The 14,168-nt window shown below is 49.1% G+C and overlaps 1 protein-coding gene across 2 annotated transcripts in view; it reads right to left on the bottom strand.

Moving 5' to 3' along the window:
- Positions 1 to 250: 250 nt before the first annotated feature.
- IP6K1 (inositol hexakisphosphate kinase 1) overlaps positions 251 to 14,168 on the bottom strand; it is a 37,033-nt gene continuing 23,115 nt past the window's right edge. The window contains exons 4-8 of one of the 2 annotated variants that reach the window (XM_057368058.1): positions 8,294 to 8,639; positions 5,866 to 6,076; positions 5,086 to 5,270; positions 3,606 to 3,781; positions 251 to 2,761 (exon numbers count right to left, since the gene is read on the bottom strand). In XM_057368058.1, the coding sequence (XP_057224041.1) occupies positions 2,252 to 2,761; positions 3,606 to 3,781; positions 5,086 to 5,270; positions 5,866 to 6,076; positions 8,294 to 8,516 (1,305 nt within the window). In that variant the 5' untranslated portion in view covers positions 8,517 to 8,639 and the 3' untranslated portion in view covers positions 251 to 2,251. The remainder of the gene's footprint in view (positions 2,762 to 3,605; positions 3,782 to 5,085; positions 5,271 to 5,865; positions 6,077 to 8,293; positions 8,640 to 14,168) is intronic. The other variant, XM_057368059.1, reaches the window with a different exon arrangement.

The raw sequence follows: 14,168 nt of genomic DNA, 5'->3' as shown, positions 1-14,168 counted from the left end.
CCACTCCAGTGCCCGCCCCGCACATCCCCGCCCAACCGGATCTGAATGCCCGCCCGGGTTCCACCGACGTCGGCCCGGGTCGTCGCTGCAGCCACTGCACCCTGCCCGGGGCCGGAGCTCCCCCGGGCCGCAGCAGTGACGGAGCGACCGMGACAGAGAACAGTGGCACAGCCGCACTTGGCGGGGATGTTCACTCGGGCTCCCACCCCCATCCCCGGGTTCAGACGACGCGAGAGGCAGGCACGGCACACCGAGGACAAAAACAGATCCTTTAATGATTTTTGGTTCTCTGTGAAGCACAAACAGGGTGGTTATTCATGTAAAAACAAACGGGGCCAAGGCTATGTACAAGCTGTGGAGTCCCACCGCGGTGGTCCGAAGGGGAAGGAAAGCAGCTCCCACTGGGCACCGGCAGCGTGGCCCGTCCGTCACGGCCCAGTGAGGTGGGGAAGGGCAGGAATGAGCGCGGGGGGACAGCAAGGGGCTCTCCAGGAGGTGCGGCCCGGCCCGCCCGAGCACAGCCCGCAGGGACAAGGACATGCAGAGGGGGGCAGCGATGGGCCACGCTGGGACAGGGCCGCGGAATAACACGGCTGTTGTGGGTACCTACACGCCAGCACTCACCCAGCCTCCCTCCCTCCTGCAAACCTGCTCCCTGAAAATCCTGCGAGTTCTGGCAAGACAACCCGCAGGAGTGATGAAGTAACCCAGTGCACGGCCSTGTGCCACAGATAAAGGTCCTTGTCCTGAGGGCGGGAGGGGAGCAGTGGCTTGGGCAAACTTCGAGGAGCTGAGACAGGTGGAGAAAGTGGGCAGCTCCCCTGTCCCCTTCCCCACCCATGCCACAGACCTGGGCCTGCTCCGGCAGCGAGGCTGAGCAGCGCACATGAAGTCGGCATTCATGCGACATGCGAGTATTCCCCAAACAAATTTTCCTGAAGTAATTTTAAAAAATGCCAACCCCAACCCTGGCTTTGTGGGTACACAGGGTATATGGTAACGCCATGGAACAAGTCAGTGAGCGCAGGAGGAAGCAACCAGGGCCCCAGCACAAAACAGGAGCTGAGGTGGAGCAGGGTACGGTCTGGTACCACCAGGCCACAGTATCAAACGTTAATTCCTCAACAAAGGAGGCTGGGAGACATTTATTTTGGGAACGACTGACTCCGTGAAGCAAAGCTGAACAGTCAGGCACTGGCGCTGAACAGTCAAGACAGTGGCACTCACTGCTCAGCCAGGTCACCCCTCACCTGGCCACTGTAGAGCTTCAGGGAGGGGACGGGGATCAGCCCTAAGCCTCAGCCTCCCCTTCCACCACCCCCAGACCTGTGGAAAGAGCAGGGCCCAGGGGCAGAGGGTCCCCAGGGGAAGAGGGCAGCTTTGTGCTGGAGGGACATACTTTGTACTTTACAGGAGGGGAAGGGTTGAAATGGTCCGAAATGCCCCGCTGCACAGCTGGGGTCATGTTAACTGCTACAGATACTATTGCTAGCCCATGAGCTGAGTGCTTCCAAGTCAGTGGTCCAGGGCAGAGTCACTCCTGCAGAGCCCCGTGCCCGCCCATGCCATGCCATCAGGGAGCAAGCAGACCAGGCTCGAGCACAGCTCCAGTGTGTGGCATTCCCTCCCAGCCGCAGCTCTGCCAGGGGTTGCATTTGGTCATTTCATTTCCGTGTTTGGGGTGGCTACTCACAGTGCCCAAACAGCAGAAAAAGGCAGCATCAAAAGCAAAGCCCCATTGGCAAAACGCAGGGCTGAGCCAGCGACACCAAACACAGGGACTGGCACCTGACTTCGCACCAGTGGCCCCACAAACGCTGCCAACCGTTGGGCAAGCGCCCTTTCCAAACAACTCAGAGGAAATTCAAAGGGGAGGCTCCTGAGGCAGGCGGCTCCTCACACCAGAGCTCCAGCCTCATGAATAGCCCTGGGCTCTCCTGCTTTCTCTTCTCTATGTCCAGAKCCTCCCTCCAGAACGCACATGTAGTAAGTGAAGAACCAGGACACCTGACACCCAGCAGGCATCTACAGAGCCTCCTCCGGAAGGCAGAGCGAGCACGGTCAGAACCGTCTGGTCAGCACGAGGAGTTCTTCCATCCTGCCTCACCTCAGCTCTTCTATCCAAGTACATTTTAAAAAGACAGAGCAATACAGTTGTTTAAAACCAAATTTGTCTGTGTTTTTCCTGTGGTAGTAGGTGGTCTTGTCTGCTCCTGCCACCAGGACAAGAATAAGAGGCCACAGCCCAGGGCTACTGGTTTTCCTCACGCATCTGTTCCATGATGTTGATGAGGCTTTCCAGCCCGAACACGTAGCCCATGTCGGGTCCGTCGTGCACAGTGGGGTCGTCGCGGAAGCCTTTGAATGTGCTGTGTGCAAAGTCAATCATGCGCACGTCCACCTTGGGCTGGGCCGAGGAGCCGGGCTCCGCGCTGCCGCCGTCCTGGAGGCTCTCCGGGACAGAGCCRTCCACCCGCTTCAGGCGCGCCTCCGGCCGGCGCTCCACAAACATCCCTGCCCGGCTGTCCTTCCCGTCGTAGATGATGAGGAGGGAGCTGGAGTAGAAGCGGTAGGAGGCCTGCCTCTCCAAAACCGCCTTCAGGCTCCGCAGTTTGGCCAGGACAGGCTCAAAGAGGTCCTTGCGCAGCTCAATGCCRTTGTGGAGATACTGGTAGAGGGCGTTGCGGAAGCCTTCGATGGAAAGGCCGCGCCCATAGTATTTATTCCTGCACAAGTAATGCCCTGTGTCCAGCTGATAGACCTGGAACACCAAAGCAAATGCACATCAAGTGGGAGCAACAGGCAAAGGCCACGCACAGAGCCCTGAGCTGTCCTGCACTGACAGGGACCAGGGGTACTCATTCTGTCCCCAGTACGATGGAGAGGGAGCAGGACACAGCTCTGCCCGTTCCCTGAATCCCAGCGCAGCTCATGGGTGCATCTCATGGGCACAGCCAGGGTGCCTGAGCACTAGTCCTCTCCCAGGACACCCAAAAGGCCATTCATCAAACTCAATGCCCCAAAAGGCATGGCACAACTGATGCCAAGGGTTAAAAAGCAAAGTCTTACAGCAACTGAGGCAATCCTCTGGCAGTGGGAACTGCCAACACCTATTGCCATTATGTGGCAAGCGGTTAATGAGGASCCCTCATTGCTTCAGACTCTGTGAGCAGACAGGGTTAAAAGATCCTTTGGCAGATGGGGTAAGGAGCAATTACTACACAGCAGCACCAGCAGCAAACCCTTGTGCACAGGGCCCAGACACAGCAGAGCAACTTTTTAACCATCARTGCAGTACAGAAGGAAATGTCAGACACCTCCATCCCCAGGCACTGAGATTCTGGCTGAACACTAAGCCACAAAAATTTTATTGGAAAATTCCCTAATAGTCTGTGAACAAAAGAGCCCTGGACAAAGCAGGCCATCTTAGCAGAAGCAAGTTCCTTGGTCTTAGGCTTAGAAATGAAGATAAAAATGGCATAAATACTCGTGTACCTACCTGCAGTGGGAGGTTCAAATTCAGGGCTCAGCAGGAAACACTAACTGGGAGGCTTAATGGAGCTGTGAAAAGGAAGGTGCAGCATCTGCAGCCTGAGGGATCCTACCTGCATCCCACACACACGCACACCCAAGGTGGCAGAAGTGCTCTGTTCACACTTCTTCATCTGCCGAGCAGCCTTCTCCTCAGAGGCATCATCTCCATGCTGTCTGGTCCCCATTTTGAGATCAAGCACACAGGGAAGCTTAAAGTGATGCACCACGTTCTCCAGCAAGAGGAACTCTGGGGTACATGTTAAGGAGAGCTCACCCAYCAGAGTCACCCCAGGGCCACCAGAGACAGGGACTTAAACCAGCAGGAGATAGGGTTGGGCAACAAACAAATAGGAACCAAAGAACAGGCAAGATGAACAGCTTGGTGAGTTGAAGAAAAGGACAAAACCCAAACAGTGGAATCGCRTTTTGACAGCTGGTAGAAGGAAACAGCCTAGAAAGTGGAACAGTCAGCAGCAGGAAGGTCACATGTAGGTATACTAGAAATTCAGCAAGGAAAACTGAAAAGCAAAACAATGGTGTCAGGAAGGACATAGTATGCCATTAGGAATTGTTGATCCATTAAGAGAGAGCTAAAAGTCTAACCAAATTAGCCATTTGACCATATGGATAAACAATACAATCTCTACGGACCGAAAACTCAAGGCTCAAGTAACGGCAGGGTTGGCCTGTGCAGAACAGCAGCACTGYTCAACACGTGGGGGGCAACTGGGGAGGTGACAAAGCCAGGAAATAGAACAGTAATGGGTGCCCTCTGTCACCAGCACACAATGGGCAGCCCCCCTCATCAGGGCACAGCACTGAGAGCACGCCCCAAGCACTCTGTACAGCAACTTGTTTCAAAGGGAGGAAAAAAAAAACCCTAAAGTTTGCCTTAAGGAGTCCCACAGGGCACAGATCAACATGTTAACATTGAAATGTCAAACAGAGCACACCTGGATTAAAACTGAAAGAGAGAAACTTTGTTTGGTTTAGAGAGGGGAACTTCATAAATATAAGGAMGTGTACTTAAAAAGGAGAGCCAAAGAGAATGACTTTGATGAAAGTGATGCAAGTTATTTAAAAATAAAAGCTGGAGTCTCTAAGCACACACTTGAGAATTGAAGAAGGAAGCCTACGCAGCTAAAATTATGAAGAATACAGCTATTAAAAGTATGTTTGTTTCTATGTGATGAAAACAATCCAGGTGAAACAAAATAACCCTACAAGCTGGAAAGTTCAGCAAAAGCAGTAAGAGTCATTTGTGAAGGTACAGAAAACAACAAAGCCATCTTTAACCATATGAAGAAGTCAATCAGACTGCCTGAAGGTGGAACAAAATGACCTTWAAGGTCCCTTCCAATCCAAACCATTCTATGATTCATCAGTGTCACTGTATGGGAATTAGCAAAAAGAAACATGTAACTCAACTGTGGTTGTGTAAAGGACAGAAATGCCATGGGAAATGGTTTGTGCCYGGCTGCCTCAGGCACAAATGGGGAAGGGCAGGGCAGCAGCAGCCTGACACACCCAGCTCTGCCTCCCAAAGGATACTGTACAGCTTCCGGTCCTTGGACTCGGACCGCATGCGGCTCAGCTGCTGCTTGTGGCAGCGAAGGCTCCAGGGGTTGTAACTGATCTTCTCAGAGCTCAGGCCGCTGTTCCCATCCAACATCTGAAATGGAACATCTGAGTGGATGTGCAAGTCCACCCTGGGACTCTTCATTTCCTGGATGCTGCTGGTGTAAAGACAGAACAAACCTGCCTGTTAGAATCCATGAGCTCTTCACATACTTACAACTGCCACATCCTGCCCTGGCACACAACCATCTCCTACTCCTTCTACTGCTGCATACAATCAAATCTTCTAAAGTCCTCATCAATACCCTGGGCTGTGGACCCACGCTCCGGGATCTGGTCTATCTAATCTCTCTGTCACGCTGTATTCTGCTAATAGAGCAAGCAGGAACAGTTGTTTCTYCAGGAGCTCTGGCTGGGGTGAGGAGGCAAAGACCCATATTCAAACCATCCTGGGAAGAAACCTCTGGGTTAATAACCAGGTGGATGGAAGGGTGTTCAAATCTGGTCTGCATGCTTTGATTCCACATCTGATACACTGCCAAGGGTTATTTTGTGTCAGAAGCATTTCATGTGGATGAGTTGGTCCTGAACCCACCAAAACTCTGGGCACAGTGTGCAATGCCAAAATATGCCAGGCTAGCAAGTACATGCCAGCCTGGCCACCCTAAGGAATCACAAAACATCCTCAACCAAAGGAGTAGGGAAGAGAACTCTACTGTTTTTCAAGTTGTCACTAGGCCCTCAAAGTTTTACCTTTCAGTGCTGTCACTGGCCAGGCCAGGCTTCTCCTCCTTGTGCTCGGTGCCGCTGCTTGACCTGTGCAGGCTCCGGCGCGAGTGCTTGCGCCGTGGCTGGTCCCTCTCTGGCAGATCATCCTGCTCCAGAGCCTCGTTCTCCACATAGGGATAGGCCACCAGGTTAATGTAGCCATCACTGTCTCCCTCAAAACAGACAGATACCACACCTGCCAGGGAGAAGTGACACGTCAGCTCTGTTTCTCAGGGGAGGGAATACACAACCCMAATAAATGTTCGGCAGGAGAGAGGAAAATGTAGCTCACAAAGCAGCAAAGAAAACCCAGAATGAAAGAGAGGGAAGCTCTGCCACCACAGGAAATAAGGACAAAAGTGCAGCTGGTAGGCTGAGGGTGTGATTTACTTCCTTCCTTCAGTCTTGCAGCAAATGTCGTCAAACTGGAGAGAGTCAAGTACAGTCTGCCAAGATGCTGAGGGGAGCAAAGCATATGCAATAGTATCTGGTTTGTTCAGATAAGTACCTGTGTCCTGTAGAAGCATTCCTGCTGTTGACAGGGACATCACTGTCCAAGCAGAACTGTGCTTTCTGTGCTACAGGAGCTTTCCAGCATCAGAACAATGAATTACAGAGCCCTAGGGCTGAGGTGACACCTGCCACTCTTACCACAAGTCAKCCAGGCTCACAGAAAAGGGACCTGCATGGGCCCAGGGCTTCCTAGCAATAAAAACCAGGGGGCCCTGGAAACATAACTACTTCTGCCAGGTGCAGGCAAGCAGGACCATGTGTCCTGTCYAGTTTTAGCTTCTGAAGGCTCCTGGAAAGCACTACAGTCCAAGGGAAGTTAAACATCTTTCAYAGAGCAGACTCAGAATACATCTATCTGGCCAGGCACAGAGCAGGAACACTGACATTTCCAGTTAGGGCTGACATCTTCATTTCTGGGACTACCCCAGCCATGAAAATGAGGTTATCAGCCCATCCCCTGATGTGCAATGACAAAATATTTCATTAGCTTGTCASTAGTATTGACTAGCTGCCAGGAGTATCAAATGACAGATGCTCTGAACCAAATGATTCATCACTAACGTGAGGAATCCTTGCCCTGCTCAGCTGATGCAGGCCATCCTGTTCCTGTCCTTCCTTTCTCCTTATCTGCACAGGACAATACCAACAAGGTACAGGTGCCTCAAACACAACTCCAGAGCAGCTCAGGACTCCAGAATGTCACTACATGAGTGCCACATCAAGTGTTCTGGCTGCCTGGATGTGCTCCTCAAGGTATCTCTGTTAAGGCTTAGAGTAACATCCAAGTGCTCAGACAGAAAATATCATAGCCAGTATTCCTCTCTCCCCAGATCAGTAGGAAASATWTCTGGGACTAGCAGGAAATTGTACAGGAAGAAATATAACAGTAGGGTGGAGGTCCACATCCCATGCCTTTAGGCTATCAGGAAGTATCTGAGCTCAAGAAGACAAGTGTCCATCTGGACTATCAGCTTCATTGGTCTTAAACACACCTTCCCAGGAAAGAGGTGGAGGAAATTACATCTAATGGATTCTAGGAACTCCAGAGGCATTTCTGATGGAACACTAATGCACTGTATGGCTCCAGAGAGGACCCATCTGTTGCAGACTGCACCCCTCACTCATGACCTGTATGCAGACACCAGGAGGGAAGCTGACACTGCTTTGAGACAGTCAGRCTGCAGCCAGACCCAAAGGCAAGACCCTGAACAGATGGTGGTCTCAGCTGTCCATAAAGCATCACCTTCCCAGGGCCATGTGGAGACAAAGCAGCAGAGGGAGTGGGAGTGCTGAGCCCCCCAGACGGCTACATGTCCCCATCACTGTYCTGAACACAAATGCACAAGGTCAGAAGCCTATCAAGCTTCTGAAAGACACAGCTGAGCTACCAACCTCCTACAAGGACACAGGCACTGGAAAATTCCACTCCTTCAAAGCAGCTGGGGACAARGCTGCACCTCAGCACTGGGAAAGCCATACTTCCTGCTTCAGCAGCTTGCTGCTACAGGTCCATAAAAGAGATGGGATGAGGAAGCAATAAATTACGGAACTGAAATGTGCAAATGCTCAGTCTATGATCTGGCTTCATTAGCTCAAGGTCAAGGCTGTAATTGACAATAACTTGGTAATAAAACTGCTTCGGTTACACATCCATAACCTTAAACTTTGGATTACAACTGTCACACTGCATATTCTCTGTCTAGAAAAACGAGCATACTCAACTCAAGAGTGCCTACAAAAAGAAAAAAATTCCTCCTTTTCAAGTGCTACTATCCAATTGCCAGCCCACAAAAGAGAATTTAAAACATGCAAAATGACACCAAAAAGACAGCAGCAGCTGCAGGAAAATGGAAGGTTCCTGAGAGCTGTAACTGCATTCTGGAACACCAAGAGGCCTCACCTTTGTACTCAGGTGTGAACTCCTTCATTTCTGGGGGCAGGGACTCATAGAAGCGCTGCTCCCTGGTAATGAGGGGCTTGCAGACAGTGTGGTCGTCGTAGCGCATCATGCTGCTGTGGCCCCCCACCTGGTGAATGAAAGGCTCCAGCARGACCCCCCGGTCTCCAGATCGAGTGGCATTCTTGCCATACTTGCCCACTTCCATGGTTTGACAAACACACATTGCGTTGGGCACCCGTTGCACTCTTGGAGCATGGGGAGAGCCACATGGGCTGGGAGGGGTAGCTCAGCAGTGGTCAGGCAGTCACAGGGGGGAAATGCTGGCAATCTGCTTCCTTGCAGTGATCTGAAAAAGCAAAGGAGATTCCTGTTAGTAAAGGACCACTTGCACTCRCTCCCTGTTTGCTTGGAAAAAGTTTATGGTATTTATTTATACCCATACCCCCTGTATCCTTTTCTGTTTACATCCTGCTTGTTTCAGCATGCTCCTCACCACCTCTCTAATCCTACAGGTAAACACACACGAATTCAGAGGCAGTCCCATCCAGAGCTCCTCCAATAGGATTGGCCAGCAGACGGGGAAAGGAGGAGACACAGCTATTTTGAGCCTCCCATCTTTAGAAAATATTATTTCCTTCCCTGTTCATTTCATTAGTAAGGCAATGTGACAGTGGAGCACAGACTGAGCTATAGCCCACATCAGTAATGATGACTGACACAGGCAGTAAAACATTTCCAGAATCTGAATTTCACTCCTCATGCCTCTGCATTTTTAACATCTAGATGACTAAATAATTCCTCTTCACCAGCTACTGTCACACTGTTTCCTTCTTTAGTGCTCACTTYTYTTCAAGCACTGACATCAAAGACTCAAAGTAAGACAGTMATTCTGTCACTATGGGTGCTGGAAGTGAATGGATTCCACTCAGATTCTCTCCTGAATTACTCCCAGGACCTTCAGGACAACAWTTTTCTGATGCTTTCACAGCACCTATATGCACAACAGGTCCCTGATCTCTAGAGGTAAGCAAGATACACCACTAAATCCAAATGAGATTACAAGTGCTTTAGAGAAGCAGATGCTCTTTTAATGTTTGTAGAGTGCCCAGTACACCCACAGGATAATGGAAAAGTAAAGCTGCTGAAATTCTCTCCAGATGATTTGCCCTTTCCAGCTTAGATCACAGCTGCTCCTGAGGCTGTTGGGGAAAATGTCACAGGATTTCCTCKCAGTGATGAGTTATCCAAATGTTGGTACAAGAACCAAGTGATGACTACAGTTTCCGAATGCATTGAATTTCCAGTTTCTTCGCACAGCGACGGCCAAGGRCAGTAATTTAAGAACTGAGGGATCCTGGAGGCCTGAACAAGGCACACAGCTCAGGCTGTTCCTCATCTGGCCACGGGATGTCTCTGCAGCGACACAACACTGCCAGGCCGGGGGAAGTTCTGGATGAACCCGAGCTCATCCCCCCCCTGCTCCAATTCAACCATGTCAGAGATGAAGCTCAAGAAATTCAAAAGGAGGGGCGATACTTCATGACATGTTTAACCCAATCTAACCCAAATTCCCCAAAACAGGACAATGCTTCTCTCTCCTTGTTTGCTCGCTCYCTCTCACTGGATTTTTGGGACAGTACAAGTGTACGTACATTTCAGTTGAATCATCTCACTGATCCCATGGAAAACATTTCCTTTTGTGGTTACACAGCTACACAACCACATTCAGTGCAAGGGGAACAATGCGAATATTTAGCTGGCTTTTAAGGCAGGGGCCAGGGAATAGAAGGGAAAAAATCCCATAACACAGATGGTTCCCTCTCTGTAGCAACTCATATCAAAGTCTGTTCAAAGCATCCCTGTCTCCCAAACTCAGCCTAAGCTGTATCACAAACAAAAACATGCTGCAGATTTCTCTCCTCCCTCTTATTTGCTTTATCAACAAGAAGAAATTTCAGCAGCAGACAGTCACAGATGTTTTAGTTTGGTTTAACAGTTTATCCAAGAACAAGCAAGGTGCCAGCATCTGCAATAGGTCAGCACTTCAGATTCCAGACAAATGCTTCATAGACCTTCCTGATGCAGCTCTGTCTTGGACTCAATTTCTTTTATTCTGCCAGTGACTAAAGCASAGCTTTCAGCTATTCCAAACAAAACAGAGGACAAGCTTAACTTCACACCTTTCTGTACTTTAAACTTCACAAGACAAGAAAAATACAATATTAATCTCTRTGACAGTTGTCACACTCAGGAGACATACGCATGATGCTCAGGACTGCAGACACCCAAGGGCTCCTGAGAAGTGGCTGCAGCCACCAAGTACCCCAGCATCCCTACAAAAACTCAGTATGAGAAGTTCTGGATGTGCAGGCTCCTTGGGAGGAAGTGACAGCCATAAAAACAAAACATTCCAAGGCTGTGACACAAGAGAAGGAGCTGGGCATCAGGTGGGGACTGAGTCCAAAGCTGGATGTAACTGCTCCACACAATCTAAAGAAACAGTAATACAGGCAATATTTTCCCATGTACAAGAGACTGTGAGGAAAACATATTTCGTGGTAAGCAGCATTACAGAGGCAACATTTTTAAGGAGGAAGATATCCACAGGGCTTGAGAAACAGACCCTTTATAGCTCCGATACAGCTTAGTGTTTTTCATCCAACTAACTCAAAGTAAAGGGTTATTACTAAACATGGACACTATCCACAAATAAAGACAGAAGAATCCCAGCAGTTTTAAACAAATATAAAGCAAAAAACTATTTTAAGTCTTAAACATTACTCATCCTTCATCTGTTAAACAAAGGCATGAGTTCAGCTATTTTAATTGGCTTATAAAATTCAAAATCCTTCCAATGAAACTGTAAAATGCAGTGCACAATCCAAGAAACAGCTTGAGGGAGACCGGTTCATTTAAACAGATCCTTTGGTATCCTCCACCCCCATCACTACAGCTCAAACAGCAGTAAAACACACAGACCAGCTTAGTCTCCTCCTTCCAATAGACTGATCTCTCTTTATTGAGAAAGTACCCCTCGAACCAGACTCGGAAGGGTTGGGGGGTGAAGTTCAGAAGCACAGTTATCTGTGACTACACAGACATACCACACCCCGTATTTCATTATCCTCCCCAGTAACTGACTCGTGCACTGAAACAGAATTTGCTCTACAATATTTAAGTCTAGACGCCTATCTGACAGTGTATCTGCTCCAAGCCTGATCTGCATACCTCACTGTTCAAACATGTCTTGGCAATAAGATGTGTTTTCATGTAGTAACACACATTTCCAAACAAAACAAGGTAACTCCGCACTTCCTAACCCATTAAGCGGGGTAAATCCTGTCCCCAAAACTAACATCATCTTCCAGCAGAGAATATGTCCCTCCACAGAAACAGTGCTGTGCTCTTGAAGACCCAGMCAGAGACCTCTTAAATATTACTGAGCCCTGGCTGAAGACTACAGGTGTTTTACTAGACCAGCATCAGACCCACGGAGATGCTCCTGCCAGAGAACAGGAACAAGAACAGRAATATCTCCTCTGAGGGTGTAACTTAAAGGGACAGAAAAATCAGCCTTGGAGGTCATCACATGATGAGAGATGAGGGCAGAGAGCTGTACTGCCATGGCTATGAGAATTACTGCTGAGCACAGGACGACAATTATGTCCCTACTCTCTATAAGCCGTCTTGTACAGGAACACTGGCAACACTTCACGACTCACTGGTAAAGCTACTTTCTAAATAAAATGGAGAACAAATGTTTTAAATTGTGAAATATCACACAGCAAGAACACTGACTGCCCAAAGCAGCTTGCACATCCATGTTTCCAGCACTGCCTCTCCTCTGACTCCAGCCCCCACACYCTGCCTGCTCTGCCGAGGGCTAAGGCAGATGGCCACTGATGCCTCTGGAGACRGGCCACAGGCAAGGGATAAATACAGACCTCAACGTCACGATGACAGAAGCTGGACTTTCCCTAAACAACCCCAGAGCACTCAGGAGCAAAGCATAAGAATAGAAAATACCAGTATAGCAGGCACGAGGACCACAGCATTTGGTCAATTGGTTCCTGGTGAGCTAGACTCATTAGCAAAGAAAAGCAGAAGCATCTGTGCTGAAAAGCAGAGTTGTTTCTAATCATGATGGACTGGATGAGGTATGAGAAGAAAACCCAGTCTAAGAGTGTTTAAAAAAAAAAAAAAAAATAAAGTGTCTGCCACTATGCTATGAGATCAACTTCCCAGCACAAAAGCTGACCCCCACAGGTTTGAGACATGTCTGTCTAGTCAGCAGTAAATGGAGATGAGCCCTGGGACCTGGGCACAGAACACAACTCTCCAAGTATCTGCTGCAACACTTAGGATGTAACCAGAAACATTTGGCCTTCATGGTATCCAGGAAGCTACAAACTTTCCCAGCCTGCTTAAGCACACAGCTTTGAATCCTGAGCCTTCTCATGCATCTTGTCCAGCACTTGAACTACTACCAAATACTCCTTTTTGGACAGGCTGCTCTCACCATGACAAGTGTGGCTCATCAGACTGAGGCCAGGAAGTGGAATACAATCTATATACGTGCATCCAAAGTAAAACAGAAGTCTTAGGAAAAGCTGCTCACGAATGCCAGCTGAGGAGGAGCATGCCAACAGTGAGGCCTGGGGAAGACCTGCAGTGCACAAGAGCTTGGAAAGGACAATAGCCACCATCAGGCATGCTCCACCCTATGCCATGAGCTGAGCTTCCTTCACCAATCCTCTTTCTGCCTCAACAGCAGGGCAGAAATGTACCAATGGCTGAAGTGTGCACAAGGAAAGAGCCTGATGTAGTCTAAGATAGAGCATGATTGAACCTAGAGAAAGAGAAATAAAATTAAGCTTWTAGTACAAGTCCTTAGGTAATACCCCATGTTTCTGTCTCCTAAAGATCTGCTAGTTTTAGCTGGGAGAGTTAATTTTCTTTCCAGTAGCTTGTATGGGGCTGTGGTTTGGATTTGTTGTTAATTTTCTTTCTAGTAGCTTGTATGGGGCTGTGTTGAAAACAGTGTTGATAATAGAGATAATAATTACTGGTAAGCAGAGCTAACAGAGTCAAGGCTTTTTCTGCTTTTGACACTGCCCCACCAGCAAGGAGGCTGGGGGTGCACAAGAAGCTGGAAGGCAACACCCTACCTGGCCCCAGGGATATCCCAGACCATATGGTGTCAAGCTTAGCATATGGAGCTGGGGAACGAAAAAGGAAGGGGGGATGCTCAGAGTGATGGCGTTTGTCTTCCCAAGTCACTGTTACTGGGATGGAGCCCGACTTGCCCSGGGATGGCTGAATTCCTGCCTGCCCATGGGAGGTGGGGAAGAGTTTCTTGTTTTACTTTGCTGGTGCATGCAGTTTTTCCTTTACCTGTTAAACTGTCTTTATCTCAGCCCACGAGTTTTGCCACTTTCACCCTTTCAATTCCATCCCACCAGGAGGGGACTGAGCAAGTGGCTRTGTGGGGCTGAGTTGCCAGCTGGGGTTAAACCATGACAGACTATTTGTGCCATACTTCTATCACACTGATCACAAAGCTTCAGCACTTCTGCCAGCAGCCTGCGAGACCAAGAATTTTTCCCTCTTCTTTTCCTAAGAAAGGAGCGGAAGCCAAGCCTTTTCAGCTCTTTCTGAAGAAAGAGAGGCTGAGCCATGCACTTTTAACTCTGGCTGGAATGCCGAAACCACTTGCTAAAACCAGTGCTTAGATCTGGGGTTAAACAAGGCCTTTTTTTCTCAGAGGCCAGATTAGCAAGAATTGTGAAGGCCCTTCTGCTGTCACCTACGCATAAAGCATGGCAGGCTTTCCGGGAGGGATGAGGTACTGCGAGTCCTTGTTAGAGATTCAGAC

Source organism: Malurus melanocephalus, unplaced genomic scaffold, assembly GCF_030028575.1.
Source record: "Malurus melanocephalus ecotype Western Australia unplaced genomic scaffold, MMel_1.1 scaffold_87, whole genome shotgun sequence".
Lineage (NCBI taxonomy): Eukaryota > Metazoa > Chordata > Aves > Passeriformes > Maluridae > Malurus > Malurus melanocephalus.
The sequence above is the reverse complement of the archived record's forward strand: the minus strand, read 5'-3'. Positions and strand labels throughout refer to the sequence as shown.